This window comes from Buceros rhinoceros, unplaced genomic scaffold, assembly GCF_000710305.1.
Source record: "Buceros rhinoceros silvestris isolate BGI_N320 unplaced genomic scaffold, ASM71030v1 scaffold15944, whole genome shotgun sequence".
Lineage (NCBI taxonomy): Eukaryota > Metazoa > Chordata > Aves > Bucerotiformes > Bucerotidae > Buceros > Buceros rhinoceros.
In genome coordinates, this window is record NW_010409080.1 from 19,457 (window position 1) to 36,586 (window position 17,130).

The window sequence follows — 17,130 nt, forward strand, 5'->3', positions numbered from 1 at the left end:
GCACGTAGCTATCGGTGCATCTCAACGAGACAGCCCAGTAAAGAATGAACTGGGGGATGCTCCCCAGCTAATCACAGTGTTAAATGACTTTACTGGAATTGAGTTCACAACCAGTGATAAAACTGAGGGGATTTAAAGCACTGATTTTACAAAGAATTTACACCTACTCAACACTTTTTACCCAGATGCATCCCAAAGAATATTGCTTGATCGATTACAACAGCGTATGAAAGACCTAGATACTGAACCCCGCAGAAAGTCTACTCACTATTTAATTACTATGACAACCTTTATACACCATTTCCAGAAACACGCATTGGCTGAGGCCTGGGTTTTTGCTGGTTCTGTCACAAGGACACAGGCTTTCACATGTGCAACAAACTTACATGATACATCAGTTCTATGTAAAAGAGTAAAAAGATCATCTCCTCACTTGCCTGCACCGCTGCAGAAAGGCATGTCGGTACTTACATCACACCACGTTGTCTTCCCCTTCGGTTCCTGTCCCTGGAGCAGACCCCTTCAGCTCCCACTTTCTCAAATCACAGTACCCTCTGCTCAGGGAGAAGATCCTGGGGTTAACCCTGTGTGCTTTCTTCTCGTTACAGCCCTGCTCATGCTTAAGTGAACTCTGCAATGAAAGTTATTAGCTGCAAAACCTCAGGCCAAAGAAGAAAGAAAAATACTCTCCATGCTCAGTCCCACTCCCCAAAGCCTATTGTTTCTTGTTAAACTTTGGCCCACCAAGTGGAGAAGATTGGGGACGACACCGAGAAAAACTACATTCCCCTTAGGAGAACCTACTGACCCCTGTGCCAGCAAGTGCAATGCCCAAGTGTTTTAGCTGCTCTTCTTTTTAGCCCTGGGACAGCCTGCAGATCACCCCTAGGCAGCTGCTTTACAAACTGGAAGAAAACAACACAGGGGAGGTAGCAGGGAAACATCACCCACGCTTTGCATAGCTCTTCAGAACCAGAATCAAGTAATGAGTGGAATTACAAGGGTCATAGGGTCATTCCAGACTGAATGATCAGCCAGAAAGAATATCAGAGCTATCTTAGGATGGACAGACTATCTCTGCTCTAACGAAACTCAGTTTATCTGCATCAGAGCACAGCACTTGCTGAGACTGCCACAGAAAAATGTCATGCAGTATTTAGGGTTTTAAACATATTTTTTGTATGTTTTATAATATCTGTTGAACATAACCTTCCCTTACAGACCAAACTGAGGCGAGTCCTTCAGGTTCTTCAGATAAACAGCAGAAAGAACAAGCAGAAAAGATGAAGCAGCAAAGAACTGACTACAAGTCCACGTGGTTTGAAAGAGTTTGAGATTACAAAAACACCAATTTCTTAACATTACAAACTCAATTCTCCTCTCTGAAGCGCTACTACATTTACTATGGATGTGTTTTATATGTGCCTATTTCGAGGAAAGCAGCTGAGCTCTGCAGAGTGCAAGAAAACAGTTCACAGATTAAGTGGGTATGAAATTCATGTGTCTATCCTAAGTGCAGAACCTATGTGATCTAAAACTGCTTTCCTGCACAGCCTGCTACTCACTCGTGATGGCTGTATCAGGAAAAATAATAAAACCCAGCTAGTTTATTTGCTAGAAAATAAATCACGTCTTGAAACTGATCATATGCAATGATACACTCATTAAAATAAAAATACACAAAACACAGCCTGAGATTTTAATTCTAGTATTTTTGCCACAAGTTGACATCACTGATGGATTTTTCTTCTCCTTTGGTTTTTAATGTGATCCTGTTTAACAGTTTTCATTATTCAAGTAAAACAAATGGAACTGAATACCAGAACACAAAAAATGCACATTTTATCGCACAAAATCAAAAGTGTATTTCCCCTTGAAGAGAAAGTTCCTTGGTGTACAAGATTTACACTTCAGAGAACTTAGTACTTGAACCTGTTTCATAGAAATATGTTTGTTGCATATAGCTGCATGCCGCATTGATGGAGATATATTGCTGCCTGCAGGACTCAAACCTGCTAGATTTACCTGAGCTTGGTGTTTTCTCACTTAATGGAGTACAGCACAGCACTGGAGAGGTTCAAACCGCTATGACGTTGCGTCATACTTCCACACATTCTGAAGGCAGAGCCAGATGCCCTGAACAACGTCTCGGGTGATGGAGAGAATGCTTTCTAAAGTGCACCAACTGAAAGGAGACTCGCCAGGCCACGGGGCTGGTGGATCTCCATCCCTTGTGTAAGCAACATATCGTCTTTGGTTGTTAGGTTTCGCCAGCTGCTTTGTTCATCTTGATAACTGCTTCGGCGGCTTGCTCCGGCAGGCACGATGGATCTGACAGAATCGAGGTGGTTGTACTTAGATGCCGGAGGGTGTTCAGCACCACTGTAACAAAAAGTCAGTAAAGTATCAAGAAAAGTCATCAGTCTGACTGCATGATCCATGTGGGACGCTATGTGGGTGCTGGAATGCTGTTACGCGTGGCAAGAATTATGGAAGTAATTCTGCAAAACACGCACACCTCAACACCCAGAGACAGCCAGGAACAGATGTGCAAGAACCATGCCCAAGGAACGATGAATGGAGATCTAGGACTTTTAGAAAACCCACCTGTTTCTTCCACCAAAAAGAGCACCCCTTGGCAATCAGAACTGTAAATGTGAATACTTGCTGAATTGCAAGGGGGAAAGGCTCAAGCAATCCTGCCCAAATGGAAGGTCACATGAATACAAATCTCTGAATTCTGCTCTCATAGCTTGAGATAAATCGGACTGACAGATTTACTCCAATCAGAGTGGAGTACTGGAAATTCAAATGCAGCTTGAGACTACTTAAATTCCGTTATCTATATTCAGCAAATTGTTGACTTTTTTTTTTTCTGTTCAGAGCTAAGCATGCAACTAAGTCTTCGGAGGAGGTTGTTATTTTTCCACTGAGATAACAAAAAGGAACTGTAAGTCATATTCAGCATCACGTGCTTTCTTTGTCACCTTCTGACTTCCAAGAAATAGTATAATGTATGGTCTCACTTTCTACGATCTGGAACAACTGCTGGATAGAACTTCACTTACTTGGCCTCAGAACAGGAAGAGGGCAGTGCTGATCCAACCAGGCCATTGCAGTTTGATTTAGATCCTTCAAACTTGTTGTGGAAACCATCCCATTGAAGGACTCAAACAATGGCTTAATAATAATGCTGAACTGCAAATCATCAGGTGTTAAGGGAGACAACAAAGGAGTTCAAGACATTCCATGGGAAAGGCTACTGCTGCTTGGGCTGCAGAGAAAACAATGGACTTCCAAATGGACTTCAACTACTAGAGGGATAGCAACCGTTCAAAAACAACTTTGAGATCTGTAACATTAAGACAAACCTCAGTTTCTAGTGGTGCTCATTATTTTTTTGAGAATTCCTGTTCAGCTCACCCAATCTCCTACAAACAAACAGCACACCGTGGCACTGTTGCAAGTGCAGGAGTATCTGAAACTTCTGAGGACTGCCAGGCTTTTCTTTTGACTCTATCTGCCACAGCTTGGAAGGATGGGTCTGGAGCTGGCAATAATATTCCTGGCAGGAAAAGGAGCAGACAAGATTCTTAGGCTGTAGCGTATCAAAACATACAGAGCACCACCACAAGCCTCAGCTGGCCTCAGCTCCCAGGCTTTCCAGACGAGCTTTCCTGGAATGGTCACCATACTGAACTCAAAACAGCTTGTTATAACATCACCATGCTAATTCACTGAGGAGACGCCAGCATACAGGGTACATTTATTTCAGAAGCTGGTTGGTTGATAAAACTCATCTGAAGGCTCAGAATCTGTGGTTTTACCTTGTTACTCCAGACAGGATTTTCTGACTACAGTCAGCAGCATGTGAGAATACGGCCTAACAAATCTCAGCGTTGTCATGCACCCCCGCCTTTCTCACCGAGACTGACAATCAAGATGGGTTTAAGAGTTGCCTGGAGTACTTGAGGGGATTTGCATGCCCTTATGGACCTCTACAGACTGACTGGAAGAACAGCATGGGTATTATTCTATTGATATTCTAATAGTCAAGAGTATTCTGTTCTTGGGCTACCTCTAGTAGCTCAAGACCAGATTACTCATTTCCCTCCTATATGTAACAGAAACTACAGTATTTTCATATTTGTAATGAAACTGCCCTTTGCTCTCTGTCATTTCATGAGGAGAAGATTTTTTATCATTATTATTAACACTCACCCCTGGACCTTGTCAGCTTTTACTGTAAGACATCCTGAAATATGTCAGCATGTGATAAGGATTCATCCAGCTGTTAAACAACTCTTCTGTTACAGTCACATGTAAAAGTATGTTTGGGAACATGACTTTGCCTATCAGCCTTCTCTTGCCCCAACTACAAAAGGCTTTGTCTTTCCCCAAATACTACAAAACCCAGCCATCCAAAATTACATCTTCATCCCTGATAATCTCCGTCACTTTCTACAAGCGTCTCACTTGCAGTTGATTCACTGCTGCGACAAAAGACAAACAGAAAACTAAAAAAAAGGAAGAAAATGAAAAAAAGAGAAAGGTGCAAGTTTTTAAAACTGTGATTTTAACAGCTCCAATAATTGTTTGTAATTTTTCCCCCCCAAAATCTCTGTTATTCTCTACTCAGTTTTTCCACAAGACAAGAGCTACAGTGACAGAAGCAGCTGATTGTTTCCTGCAGCATACTAACCCACCAAGTAAACCTGGCCTTCGCATTGCATCTGACTTGCAAGTTACCTCCCATATTTTTAGGTGAACAAGTTCTGCTCTTGACAGCCTAAGGCAAGGATTCACATTCACACGCAGATGTGAAGGAAAACTGAAGACATATGTTACTTAAACACCTTGGCTTAAAGTCACAGCATCAGAATCCAGAGTTCTTGGCTCTAAATATATTAGCACCAAACCTCAGGTTCGGCAGGTTGATAAAAAAGGATACAATCCAAAACTTCCAGTTCTGCAGGGTCCTGCTTCTCACATACTCATCAAACATCCTCCTCATGTGGTCAAATCTTTGCCATGTTACGGGAACCCCAGTAGCAGGGAGCTGCTGTTGGCAAGAACTGAAAAGATGTTCCGAGGTCAGAATCCCCACCAGAAAGGACATGCTTCTCTTCCAGAATCAATTATAGCAAGAAGAGTGTTTATCCCCAGTATCCCTGACTGAAGCAGCATCCCAGTGCATGACAACGCCCCCCCGCCCCCGCCCCCCCCCAACTTAATAGTTAGAGCCAGGAATACATACTGTTTTCCCAATAATTTTGTCTACATTCATGTAGCAAAGCTATTTCTTTGGCTGCTACATACTCCCCATTACCATCAACCAGACTGAAAACAAGATATAACATCGAACCAAGTACTTTTTGGTATCAAATTAGGAAAAGGCACATTAGGAGTCAAGGAAAAATTTACAAAGTTACTCCTGAGTAATGTTGAAGAAGAAAATGTGACAGATACTCTTAAAAAACAGATCAATTTAAATTAAAACCAAAACAGAAGGCATCACACTTTTAAAGAAAAATAACCAGATTTTGATTTGCTGGTAAGTAGAACATAATGCCTAAGCCTAACACTTCTGGAGATGGAAGAAAAACCACTGGGGTTCTCCACGTACATAAGTATTGTAAACCCACAGAGGAAACTGAGGCACCAGGAAGGCGAAGAGACTTATCAGAGTTACGTTCAGCCAGTGACAAGCTCCGTGATTCCAAGTCATACATACTCAACCGTATTTTCCTATGAAAACTGACTGCATTTGGAAAGGAAACTGCAGCAAAGCCATCATGAAGAGTAAAGAGTGTTCGATCACGCAGTAAGCATAGCGTTAGGAAAGCACAGTCACTGGCTTCTCAGAATTTTTCTAACTGACCCGAAGCACCATTTCTGATACTGCCACTGTGGTGCGTTCACGCTCAGAGCTTGCTGAAAATCCACACGGTTTGCTACCAACGCCCATGCCACAGCAACTACGCTTTTGTTTTGGAGGCTGGTAGCAACTCCACTGTCCAATACCCATCTGAGGCAGACGTTCCCTGTTGTCAGCCAAAGCAACGCTCAAGCTGCTCTGCTTCGTTACAAAAAGCTCCCCAAATCTCACATGATGGCAGCGTTTAGCTCCTCGATTTCTTCCCGAAGGCGCCTCGTTTCCTCTTGCATCTGTGTTCTTTCCTGCTGCAGTTTAGCGATATATTCTACTGTTTTCTGGAGTGTGATTGCATGGCTGATCTAGACCAAACACAAACATAGAGCTCACTTTCTGGAACAAAGCTGGACAGGTGAAGTTTTGCCCCTAACCTGCTGTAACACCCAGGAAAGCACTTCAGCACCTTCTCTTAAGCTTCCTTCACTGTGTGCAAAGACACACATACAGGCAGAGGAAAACACTTCAGACAATAAGAAACTCTTCATTCCCCCGTCTCCTGTTTGCACACTAACACAGAGAAATGCAGGTGCAGTGATTGCTTCTTCCACAAATTACATTTTGGCTACCTTGTTGAAAAAAGAATTTTAAAAATTTAAAATGTTTTAATTTCATTACCTACCCCCTTGAAAATATTTACAGTTCTTACTTAAGTACTGAAGGACGTGCTATGTCTGCTGATAGATTAATAGAGCTAATAGAAGCATTGTTTGACCTTGACAATATGGATTTTTTTATTTGGAAAAAACCTGAAGTTATTAAACAGAAGGTAACATAGTCCCAGCTATCACCAAAGGAGACAGAAACAGTGTCACAGATATTTTTATAAATACTCCTCAGTTTTGAGGAATGAATTAAAACTCTACTCAAGAAATAAAATAATCAGACCTTTTTCTAAAGCTGAGTTTTGGAAACTGATTACCTTTCAAATAGACTATTCAAATCAGGCAGTGAAATTCTGATAACTTATGACCTACATGTATAAAACTATAAAAATCATGTAAACAAATCAATGTGCTGCACAATAAGCTTTCATATTTTCCTTGTTTCAAAAGGTATTGGTATTGAAAGGACATGTAGAATTGTGCTGTGCAGACAAGTCTGCGTTTCACTTATTCTGGTTTCAGTTCAGTGAACTAAGTTCACCAGTGTAGTCAGAACACGTTCTTAATTTGGGCAAAGTCGTTTGACAATGACAAGCCAGTTGGAAATTTTTTCTTTGTAAATCTATGCACAAAAGACAGGTGACAGGAAAAAAAAAAAAAATCATCTGAGCTGGCCAGGCTCCTGACTCCTCCTGGGAGGCAGAGATCTCATTGGTGTACGACGTTTTAGTAATCTCACTTTTTTATTCTTCCTCTGGCTCGCTGACATGTTTCAACAGTATCTGCAAGCACACCTGGATGCTCTGCCGTGCTCTCAGCTGTGGTGAGCATGGCGTGAAGCCTGCACCATAAGCTGCGCTCATAGGTGGGTGTATTGGCTCAAGCCACGTGTCGAGGCATATTAAGCCAGGCCCAGAAGCATACCACAGCATCTACCTGGCCTCTGGCCGGCTCATGGTTCAGGCAGAATGAGCGCACAATGCTGGCTGGCCACAGCTTTTCTGAGTCCAGATATCGGGGACAGAACCTATCCAGAATGGGTCTAAAAAGACGGTGTGAGAGAAGAAAGGTGACGTAACAGTAAATGTGAAGTCATCTTATGCTGTAAACGTGACAAAAATCTTCGTTACTGGGGTCCCAAGAGCACGGTTTGCAAAGATCAGGTTTTCTTCTTTCCCTGTTGGCTTTAAAGCTGCACCATCTCATCAGACAAGACTTGTTCAAAGTTTGAAGGTGCATCAGTAGAACAACGACTAAAAGATGAAGCACTTTCACACGCTCTTTTGACTATAAGCCATGGGTTTATTACTCTTCCTGTCCAAGTCCCTCAGTCCAAGTATCTTCACATTCTCAGTCAACAGTGAAGAGACTAAATTTATTAACAAGTCTAGAATGGCTCCTTCTCCTATTCCATATTAAACTATCAGAGCTGCCAAGTTACTTACCGACTTGGAGCTGGAAACCAAGCTGGACAGAGTACTGAAACCAATCTTGATATTAAACCTTCGCTTTTGTTCTGAAATATGCTTCATTCTTCGATTCTGCATAAATAAAATAAGCTCAGTCTATGCTGTTCTCCTTTACCATTCAACTGCTACAAATATTTCAACTATTGGAATTCAGTGTCATTTTTTGCTGAGTTGTGGCATTAATAGTCTTCCTAGTCATAGCCACATGACCATAAATTTGCAAACAATGATTTAAGTTATTAAAAGGAAGCATCCCATGTATTAAATTCAATTCCAAACCTTGCAGAATTTCTTTCTAGAGTAAAAAAAAAAATCCTATCTAAGACTACTATACAATTTCCTTTTCTGAAGACCAATTCCCATTTTTGAGGTATGTAATCAGTTAGGATCTTGTTGAAGCCTTTAAGTTTAAAACAGTCTGTATCATTTATTCCTCATATATACATAACGTCTACTGATGTAACAGGCAGTCTGACAAAAATAAAGAAGAATCCACAGCTCTGGTATACCTTGAGGATACAGGCTTTGTCAGGAACCAGCATTGTCATTTGTAGCATTACAAACTTAGAAGTTGTCTCCACCCAAATTCTTGGAAGAAAACAGGAAGTTTGTACTCTGAGAATGGATTCATGGCAGAGCTGGTCTTTCTGGTGGTGGCTCACCATCACCTCACTTTATAATTGGAAGAAAACGATGTAGTAAAGCAGTGAAATGGTGCCCAAAACTATACTAAATGCAGGTTCAAGAGCAAAACTGGGATTTGCAGTGCCCTCTATGCCTTGCCAAACAGAAAAAACAATGTTACCCACAGTAGAGAACTGTTTGGTCCAACCAGCAATGCAGAGGAGCAGAACACCACACACCTAGAGACGGGCGAACATTGCTGTTTCTCTCTCAGCTCACAAGAAGGCTGCTAACAGCACACATCCAAAGCAGTTCCTGTCGAGGCAGGTGAGTTTAAACAGCTGTACAGCCCATCTCCCTGCAGCACCCTTACTTTTAGGAATACTCCTCCATCTAGTGGCCCCTTGTGCACCATCGGCTGGTCCTAACAATTTGCTCCTTTGTTAACTTGCTCTCCAGCAGCAAGAACAGGCTGCAACTGCTGGCTGTGAGCATTTCCACCACACAACTAACTGCAGGCTTTCATGAAGAACCCGCAGCGTGCTCAGCAAGGGGCAGGCAGCTGTGATTCTCCTCTGCAGCAGAACCAGAACTGAGTGTTATTGCAGGCTGCAAGCATTTAAACTTACCTTTCGGCCCTGTGAGTAATCAAATAGCATCAACTCAGGGTGTACAGAGAAGCCACAAAGGGGATGGCACTTGCAAACAGTTTAGTAATGCTCCCCTTCACAGCAGAATGAACAAGAGAGTTACGGCTGATTGTCCTGCATCAGCTGGTTCTTGTGGATGAGTTTCTCCTACCGTCACAGGAAGTGTTCTGACAAGAACACAAGGGAAAGGACACACACCTTAAACGCAGCCGTATTAGGGTCAGTGGCAGGTTTTCCTGAGCAGCTGTTCTGGGGAGACTGTGGACTGGGGCTCTGCTCAGAGGTGCAGGGGGAAGCTTGGCCTGAATTCTGACAGTCTCGGCCTTCATAAAGGAAGAAAGACAAGTCACATTAACAAACAACTTTCTGTAGTAAATGTAACTGCTGAGCAGTTTCTACGCAGAATTGAACTGAAATGCAGTCGGCAACCAAATTACACCCATTGATGCAGCAACCACATGCTGGAAAATGTCAAGATTGCTGGGAAAGCTTTCACACACACACTGCAAGCAAACCCATGCTGAACATGGAGCAACTCCACCATCCTGCTAGACTCCCCCATTTGAGGCTCTAAGGGCCTGGGACATGACGATAACACTTAGAAGCCATTTACCAGCAAAACCAGCATTGTGTCTCTAAAACTAGCCCAGAGACGGCTCTGTCAACAGGCATGCACAGGGAGTCTTTGCACTTACCTACTGATAACAAGGATTGTGTCTGAGATCCTCCAATCAACATTACAGTTAGGATACCGAACAACAAACCTATTCAGCACTTTCTACACAGACGCCTTTCCAACGGGTTTAATTTCTTACCAACTCTGACAGCACGTCCTTTCTGAAAGGACCCGCTTACAGGAAGCGCAAAATCACAGTTTGTGGGAACGCTGCACAGCAGTTTAAGACAAAAAATGCAAACAAGTGGATGTAGTTGAAGCTGCAGGGTAGAAGGGCCTAAAAAGCTTTTCCTTCAAAGGCTATCCAGGGATCCCCAAGGCCCGTTTAGATGCTGCCTAACCAATGGATACACACTCACATGTGCAGGGGAGAGGATGCTCACAGCTTTCTAACTTACTAGGTGTAGGTGAGGGAACTTGTGAACTGCTACTGTGGGAAGGGATTTTCTCTCCTTTCACCAACACATCCTGGACTACACTAGGAGAGAAGAGATGTGAAACTGTGGACTGGGTTTGTTGGCTACTTGGTGCTCGCTGTGCTGGACCAACCAGAATGTTACTACGGAACTCCGTCACCCCGGGAGCCTGGGAACAGCATAGAAATAGCATAGAGAAAAACACAGAGAAGGAAAAAGAGGAGGGGGATGGGGCAGAGGGAGAGAAGGGATGAGAGAAAGGAGGAAGGGGGGAGAGAGAAAGAGAGAGAGATTTGTTACCTTGCCTTCCACTAAAAGTAACAAATTAATACATGATTAACAATCTGATGACATGAAACAAGGGCTAATATATAAGGAATTGGCAGGCACTGAAGTCAGACTTCTGGCAGGAGACCAGTATCCTTCCATAACTTAAAGCAGTATTACAACACATCAACAGCATAACATACTAAAGCCTAATTCCATCTTCCTGCATACAGCATATTGGGAAACCCACTTAGATACTCAAGGCATGCTTTCCAACACGTAAGTGGAAAGGTAACAGCCTGGGTTCCTTCTGCACGATTAATGAAAAGCACAAGCCATCCACGTTCATAGTACTGTGCATACATGCCTCTTTGTAATCTTACTGCTGAGCCCATGAAGACTAGACAGTGCTTCTGGGCCCATAAAAGTTAAATTAAAAATAAGCAAACACAATGCTGAATGCACAAATGCATATGCTGGATAACAGGTGAGATTTAGGAGACTAGTTACCCTCCTGAGCACATTATGGCTCTAACTACTTGCAAATAGAAGGCCTAAAACACAAATATATTTTTTTTCTTCTCCTTACTCTGACAATTCCAGCTGGTGCAATTGCAACATTAGACTGAGACGTGGCTGGCGTCAAAATCCCCTCTCTTTTTAAAGGTGCTGAAGTTACAATCACAGCTCTGGACTGTCCCTGAAAGGCAGCTGAAGAACACAAGTTAGAACAGTTAATGAGACAAAAAAAAAAAAAGAAAGCTTGTCATAACTTGTCATTGAAGAGGGGAATGGATTAACAGGCACCTATTCAGTACTCTCTCATCGCAATACAAAGTGCCACCATTTTTGTGATGATCTCAATCCCATTAATCTGATACAAAGGACTCTAACACACCCGTTACTTCTGAGGCTTCTGGCACCGCTCTCACTGTTTTGAGGTGAATTTACAAAGGTACCCAGTAAAGCAAGAAGGTGCAAAGTGTCTTCATTTTCTTCCTCAGCACTTTGCTGTACTAGTTTCTTTCACTACCTCATTTTACAGCTGCTTTACGTGACACCCAAGCACAAGGCAATCAAACCGATTGGGAATCAGCACCAAAATTCCAGAAAATAGGTTAAAGAACCAGAGCTTCTAGCTGTCCAACCCTGCAGAGAGAATTGTGAATAGAAGCAATTAAGTTCCAAAAAAATTCTCACAAAAAAGTCTGGACAGAAGGCTTGCTCCCATGACAGGAATCAAGATCCTTGCTCCTGATTTTTTCACCGGATTTTTTACACCCCTTCCGTACTCTAGTCTAACACACCAATCTGTGAAGGTCCAGTTTAACCAGTGCAGACATACAGTCACTGACACGGCATTAATGCTGACACTGTTCTTGCCCAGACTTTAGAAAGAATGCGAATTACCTATACTGAATGTCAATCCTATACTGGTCCTAAGGGAAGGACCACGCGAAGACACAGTTTCTATCTGTTTTTTGAGAAGTCTACACCAAACTTACTCCGTTTCATTCTAGTCCGCTTTGGCTTCAGCTCTCCTCTGTATTGTTAAGTGATCTGCACTGTCCAGGTGTCCAAGTTCAGACTCAGGAAGTCACTTTCACACCACCCCAGACTGTACTGCTAGGACCTAAGTCCCTTCGCAGAGGGCAGTTCCAGTGAGTTGACGGGCGCCCCAATTGACTCCTTGACACACACACATTCATTCGGATGGTATTATCCCCGCAGTTTGGACCCACAACAGGGTCTCAGGTACCAGATTCCATTAAAAAAAGGTAATTTGAGAGGTACAGCAGCAGGAAGAGCTCGAGATGGGTGCCTCTGAAGAGGGACCGCGAACAGAGAAATCTCTGGGCAACCACACCCTTACAATCCATGTATCCGCCCCTCGCACTCTTCATGTGCCTTTAGGTCCACTGGTGACTTCTGGTTCTAAGACCTTATTGCATTCCTTCTCTTGTCTCCAGGTAGGCCATTAACTGTTCTTATCGCGTTGCAGCTTCTGCTGATGGTTGCAGCCTCCTTGTCCTCCGGTTTGTGCTGGCTCTGGGGGTCCTGTTTTGCTTTACTAGGCAAAAGCTCAGCACATCTAGGTGAAAGTTCACAGCTTGTGGCCTGAGGCCACACATCCAGCTACTCCTGCTAAGTAATGCTGAACAAACCACACATTATGCTGTAACCCCTGCGTCCTAATGCTAAATAGAGCGATTCATTCCATTGAAAACTTACTGAAGCTAAACAACTAGTATTTCTTAACAGTACTAACAAAGCCACGATGTATGAAAAGTATCGCAACAGCTCAGTCAACTGAGCTCTTACCTCTGCAGCTCAGCATCAGGGTATCGAAGGGCACACGCAGCAGAACAGGGAGATGTGTGAAGTATCTACCGTGTCCTCCCCTGCTGCGTCATCTGTGACCACCAATGGCGTTTTGAACTAACTCTGGTTTCTGTACAGCCTCTCTCAGAAAGGCCTGCGGACTGCACAAACCTTGGTCAGCCCTCGCATGGGTCTGTCTGGCAGAGAGCACTGTCACTGACACAGGGAGCTCATTCTTCATCTGAGTGTTCCCACACATAAAGCTGGAATCACAACTCCTTCACGGTTCACTAATGTTGAGCCAGACTTACGACATCTCTACGAGCTAGCGAGCCTGCTCTCACCAGTGCATTAATGCTGCTGCACAAACTGGCTGTTTCCAACTTCCACATTCTAACAACCAGCACGTATTTAGATGCCCCTTTAGATTCTTCGTGTTTCTATCCTACACATGCATCTTTTGCAGCCTTCCTCTCAAAACCAGAACATTTACGCTGAAGCGGTGGTAGCAGAGTTCTTTCCCATGTGAAGTCTCACACGTTGTTGAGACAATCTGTGCAGGTTTGAGTCCTTGTACCACAGGGCAGTAAATGTTACACATCTTTCTAACAGGTTATAGGGCGATTTGTTCAATAGTCATGAGATCATTTGTTTGTCCTGAGCACCAATGACAAGCATAAATGCCTTAGTTACAAGTGCTGATGGTTATTCTATTGCCAAAAATAAAGCCCTAGTCTTTACACAAAATTGTGGCTGTGCCCTCTGAGCTTGGTGCCCAGCAGTTTAGGAGCGCTGACATCCCTTAACCCACACTGCTGTCAGGAATGAAAAACAGCAACAACTTCAAATCTAGATGAGAAGCAAAGATGTTTGTTGTGATGGTTCAGAAGTAACTGATGAAGTATTGGGAAAGTGATATACGGGGTGAGGAACAACCCAAGCTAGGAATAAAAACCTTCTGAAAAGGCGAGTTGCCGACATTGCTTTACTAGGTGAGAAATGCACGTCCTGACTGCTGAAGGTACATGGACTCACGCTTTGTAATGTACTATAGACAGAAACACTGCCAGTGACACCCTGGTGCTATTAATAATGGGCCAGCTTGTTCCTAGCTACATGCTACAATTAGATCCTTGGGTCTATTCCCCTCCTGAACAGTGATTTTTTTTTTTTTTTTTGGAGGATAACCATGATGCCCAGCCCTGGCAGACACACCTACTCCTTAGTAAAGCTGTTTCAACAATACTCCTCCAGGCAGGGTTTTTCTTGGATTATTGTTGCACATTTTGGGTGGCTGAAGTCACTTGGCCCCCAGCCAGCACGAGTCTAAAAACAGTGTGCAATAATCCCAAGAAAAAAATGTACTGCCTGTCCTTCTCTAGCCTTGAGCTTTCCCATAAGAACCACCACAAGTAAAACTCTCTCTGCTCACAGTTGCTATTCTTAGCCTTGCACAGTGCCAATGGCTCCAAACCACATCCACCGTGGAGGTCCTAGCAATCAGTCAGGCACTCCTACCCTGAACTGGAAACCACGTGCCCCTGACAGCATCTCAAGCCTGTAGATTGCCTGAGACAAAGATCTCCAGCTCCCCCTGCTTGTTCTTAGTCCTTCCTCACTGGAGGGACTGACTGTCATCATCCCGTTCCTGCCAGGGAGCACTGATGATGGATGAGTGATGGAGCACACACTTCCATCTGGACCAGTACTGTGGTTTTCTTCAACAGCTGCTCCCCTGCCAACACTGTCCTTGGAGAGTTTCACTAAGACGAGTGTCAGAATATGCCCAAGTATTACCAAACAATGCACACCGGAACCCTGCTGTTACAGTGATGCAGGCACAGTGACCTGTCCAGGGCAACCAGCTGAGTCAGTGACAGGGACAGATCTGCCACCCTCCATCCCACGCTATTTCCCTGCCATCTCCTTCTCTACTGTGGTTGACTGCTCTGAGGAGCAGGGTTAATCACAACATCATTAAACATCTAAACCAAGGGTTCCACGGGGCAGGAGCACACAGTTTTAGTCGCCCCACATGCTGATGCATCTATACAGCCCAGCACTAACTTTAAAAGGTCGGCTTTTCACACTCACAACCAAACTGCTTTCAAACCCCACAGCAGTCCAGAGCAGCCCATTGAACAGCATAGCAACACACCAGCAATTCAGAGGTTCCTTGGACCCCCCCCGAAACTGTATTTTTACTTATTATATAAACCAAGAAAAACAAGAAGATCTCTTCCCTCCTGCTAGCCCCATTCAGAAAAGGAAAACGTCACCCACCAGTGCTCCTCACCTGGGGTGATGAAGGCATTCTTTAACAATAAGGACACTGTTTCAGGCTTCGGAGCAGGCACTATTTTTTGTGACTGTTTGGGCCTTGTCCCAGCACAGGCCAGAGGAACAACTTTGGGGAGTGCAAATGTCAGTTGGGACTGGAGCTGGGGCCGGGGCTGCCCCTGCAGGACAGTAGTCTGGAAAGCCAGGTTACAAGGCACCCCTGCACCTGGCTGCTGTGTTGCCAGGACAAGGTTCTGGCTCTGGCTGAAGGTGGTGGCAGGGGCATTGTGGGTCAGCGTAGCAGAAGCTGTGTGGGTGATAACTGTGGATTCACAGAGGCCAAACTTCTGGGTTTCTGGTGCAGCAAACGCAGCAGGTGGAGAGCTTAAGCTAGAATTCAGAGGTACTGTAGGCAATGGGGACTGGTGCTGTTGTGTCGCAGGCTGAAGCAGTGGCAAGGGTGTCTGAAACACTGGCATAAAAGTTTGTGGCCCGCTGAGAGATGAGTCGGGAGTGAAGTCCGCTGGCTGGATGAAAGATCCCCCGCTTCTAATGCCGGAGCACTGGTCAGTGCCAACATCAGGAATGACTGGAGCAGGTACTGAGGAAGTAATCAGTCCGTCACTGATGTTCTCTGCTGGAAGCGTACTGGGCAATGAACCCGATGGCAGGACAGGAGACTGACGGAGAAGAAAAACATTACAGATAAAGACATGACCCCTGAAACTTTTCCCTGAACTCCTTCTGAGAAGGACACGGCTCATATCAGAGCCTTCACAGCACATATGTGTCTGAGATGAGGTTCTTTTGAACACCTCTCTTACCTGGGAAGAATGGCTGCTGCTTTCTGTTGTAGCCGAGCTGACAGCAGACACAGAAGGGAAATAATTACTAGAACGACTGGGCGTGAATAAATCTGAAATATGAAAAGTCACCTATTAATGTTCTACTTTTCATACTCGAGGTACAGCATTGCTAGATAATAAAATTCACAGGACCATCAGTATTATTTAGCAAATAATGAAACCACAAGATTTTTGCTTCATACAGCTGCTGCTGACTGAGCAGTGAACTGTTGTCTTCCAGAGGAAGATTTCATGCAAGCTGAGGATAACCCCAAAATCACTCCGCTGTTTAAGGTTCACCTACATGCAGACAGCCAAGAGCTGATTCTCAGTGCAGTCCCACAAAATTCAGTTATCTGATGCAGACTGCGTGCAGGCCCAGCAAACAGATGTGACTTTTGACTGTCATGAAGATCCGTAACCGACGTAGTTAGCAGCAGTTTAATGTCATATGCAATTCTGGAGAGTCCAAGGAAATGTCCAAGGCAAACAAAGTGTTAAATCACTTCACTGCTAAGAAGTGTTAAATGGAAAAACCTTTAGCAATTCTCTGTGTTCTCTGTCCCCATCTGATGTTCTAGCTTTAACTACTCAATGATTTAAGGTCTAAATGCTATTCTTTCGAAAGTCAAATTAAGAACCAGCTTCAAACGTTGGAATAAACAATCCGAAAGTGATTCTCAAACCAGGTAACTAAAGGACTGGGTTCACAGTAACAAGGGAGTCATTGAAACAATGAACAATGAAAACATACATCTAGTGTTCTTCACCTTTCACTCAAACCTCCTGCCTTCTAAAGAGAGTAAATACCTGAAATGTTTAATCTTCTGTTAAAAATGAGTTCATAAATCACTGCAATTTTAAAGAAATTAATTGACTATATATATGATCCTTACCCTGAAAAGGCTCAAAAGTATCCATAAAATCAAAATTTGGCTGGAGAGGAATAAGCCCTGGTTGAATCATATCAGCATTTCCTAAGTGTGCTGCAAAATTCAGGAGACACATTAGATTAGCTTCACGTCACTCGCACAGGAACAGCAG

At 43.8% G+C, this 17,130-nt stretch overlaps 1 protein-coding gene across 1 annotated transcript in view; it reads right to left on the reverse strand.

The window, feature by feature from the left end:
* Positions 1-2,260: 2,260 nt before the first annotated feature.
* Positions 2,261-17,130, reverse strand: part of MLXIP (MLX interacting protein) — a gene marked incomplete at its 5' end in the record, with an annotated part of 19,274 nt that continues 4,404 nt past the window's right edge. Inside the window, 11 exons of the mRNA XM_010135134.1 lie at positions 2,261-2,382; positions 3,069-3,198; positions 4,952-5,075; positions 6,110-6,237; positions 7,983-8,078; positions 9,479-9,603; positions 10,355-10,541; positions 11,229-11,350; positions 15,258-15,921; positions 16,066-16,157; positions 16,983-17,072. Of these exons, the coding sequence (XP_010133436.1) occupies positions 2,261-2,382; positions 3,069-3,198; positions 4,952-5,075; positions 6,110-6,237; positions 7,983-8,078; positions 9,479-9,603; positions 10,355-10,541; positions 11,229-11,350; positions 15,258-15,921; positions 16,066-16,157; positions 16,983-17,072 (1,880 nt within the window). The remainder of the gene's footprint in view (positions 2,383-3,068; positions 3,199-4,951; positions 5,076-6,109; positions 6,238-7,982; positions 8,079-9,478; positions 9,604-10,354; positions 10,542-11,228; positions 11,351-15,257; positions 15,922-16,065; positions 16,158-16,982; positions 17,073-17,130) is intronic.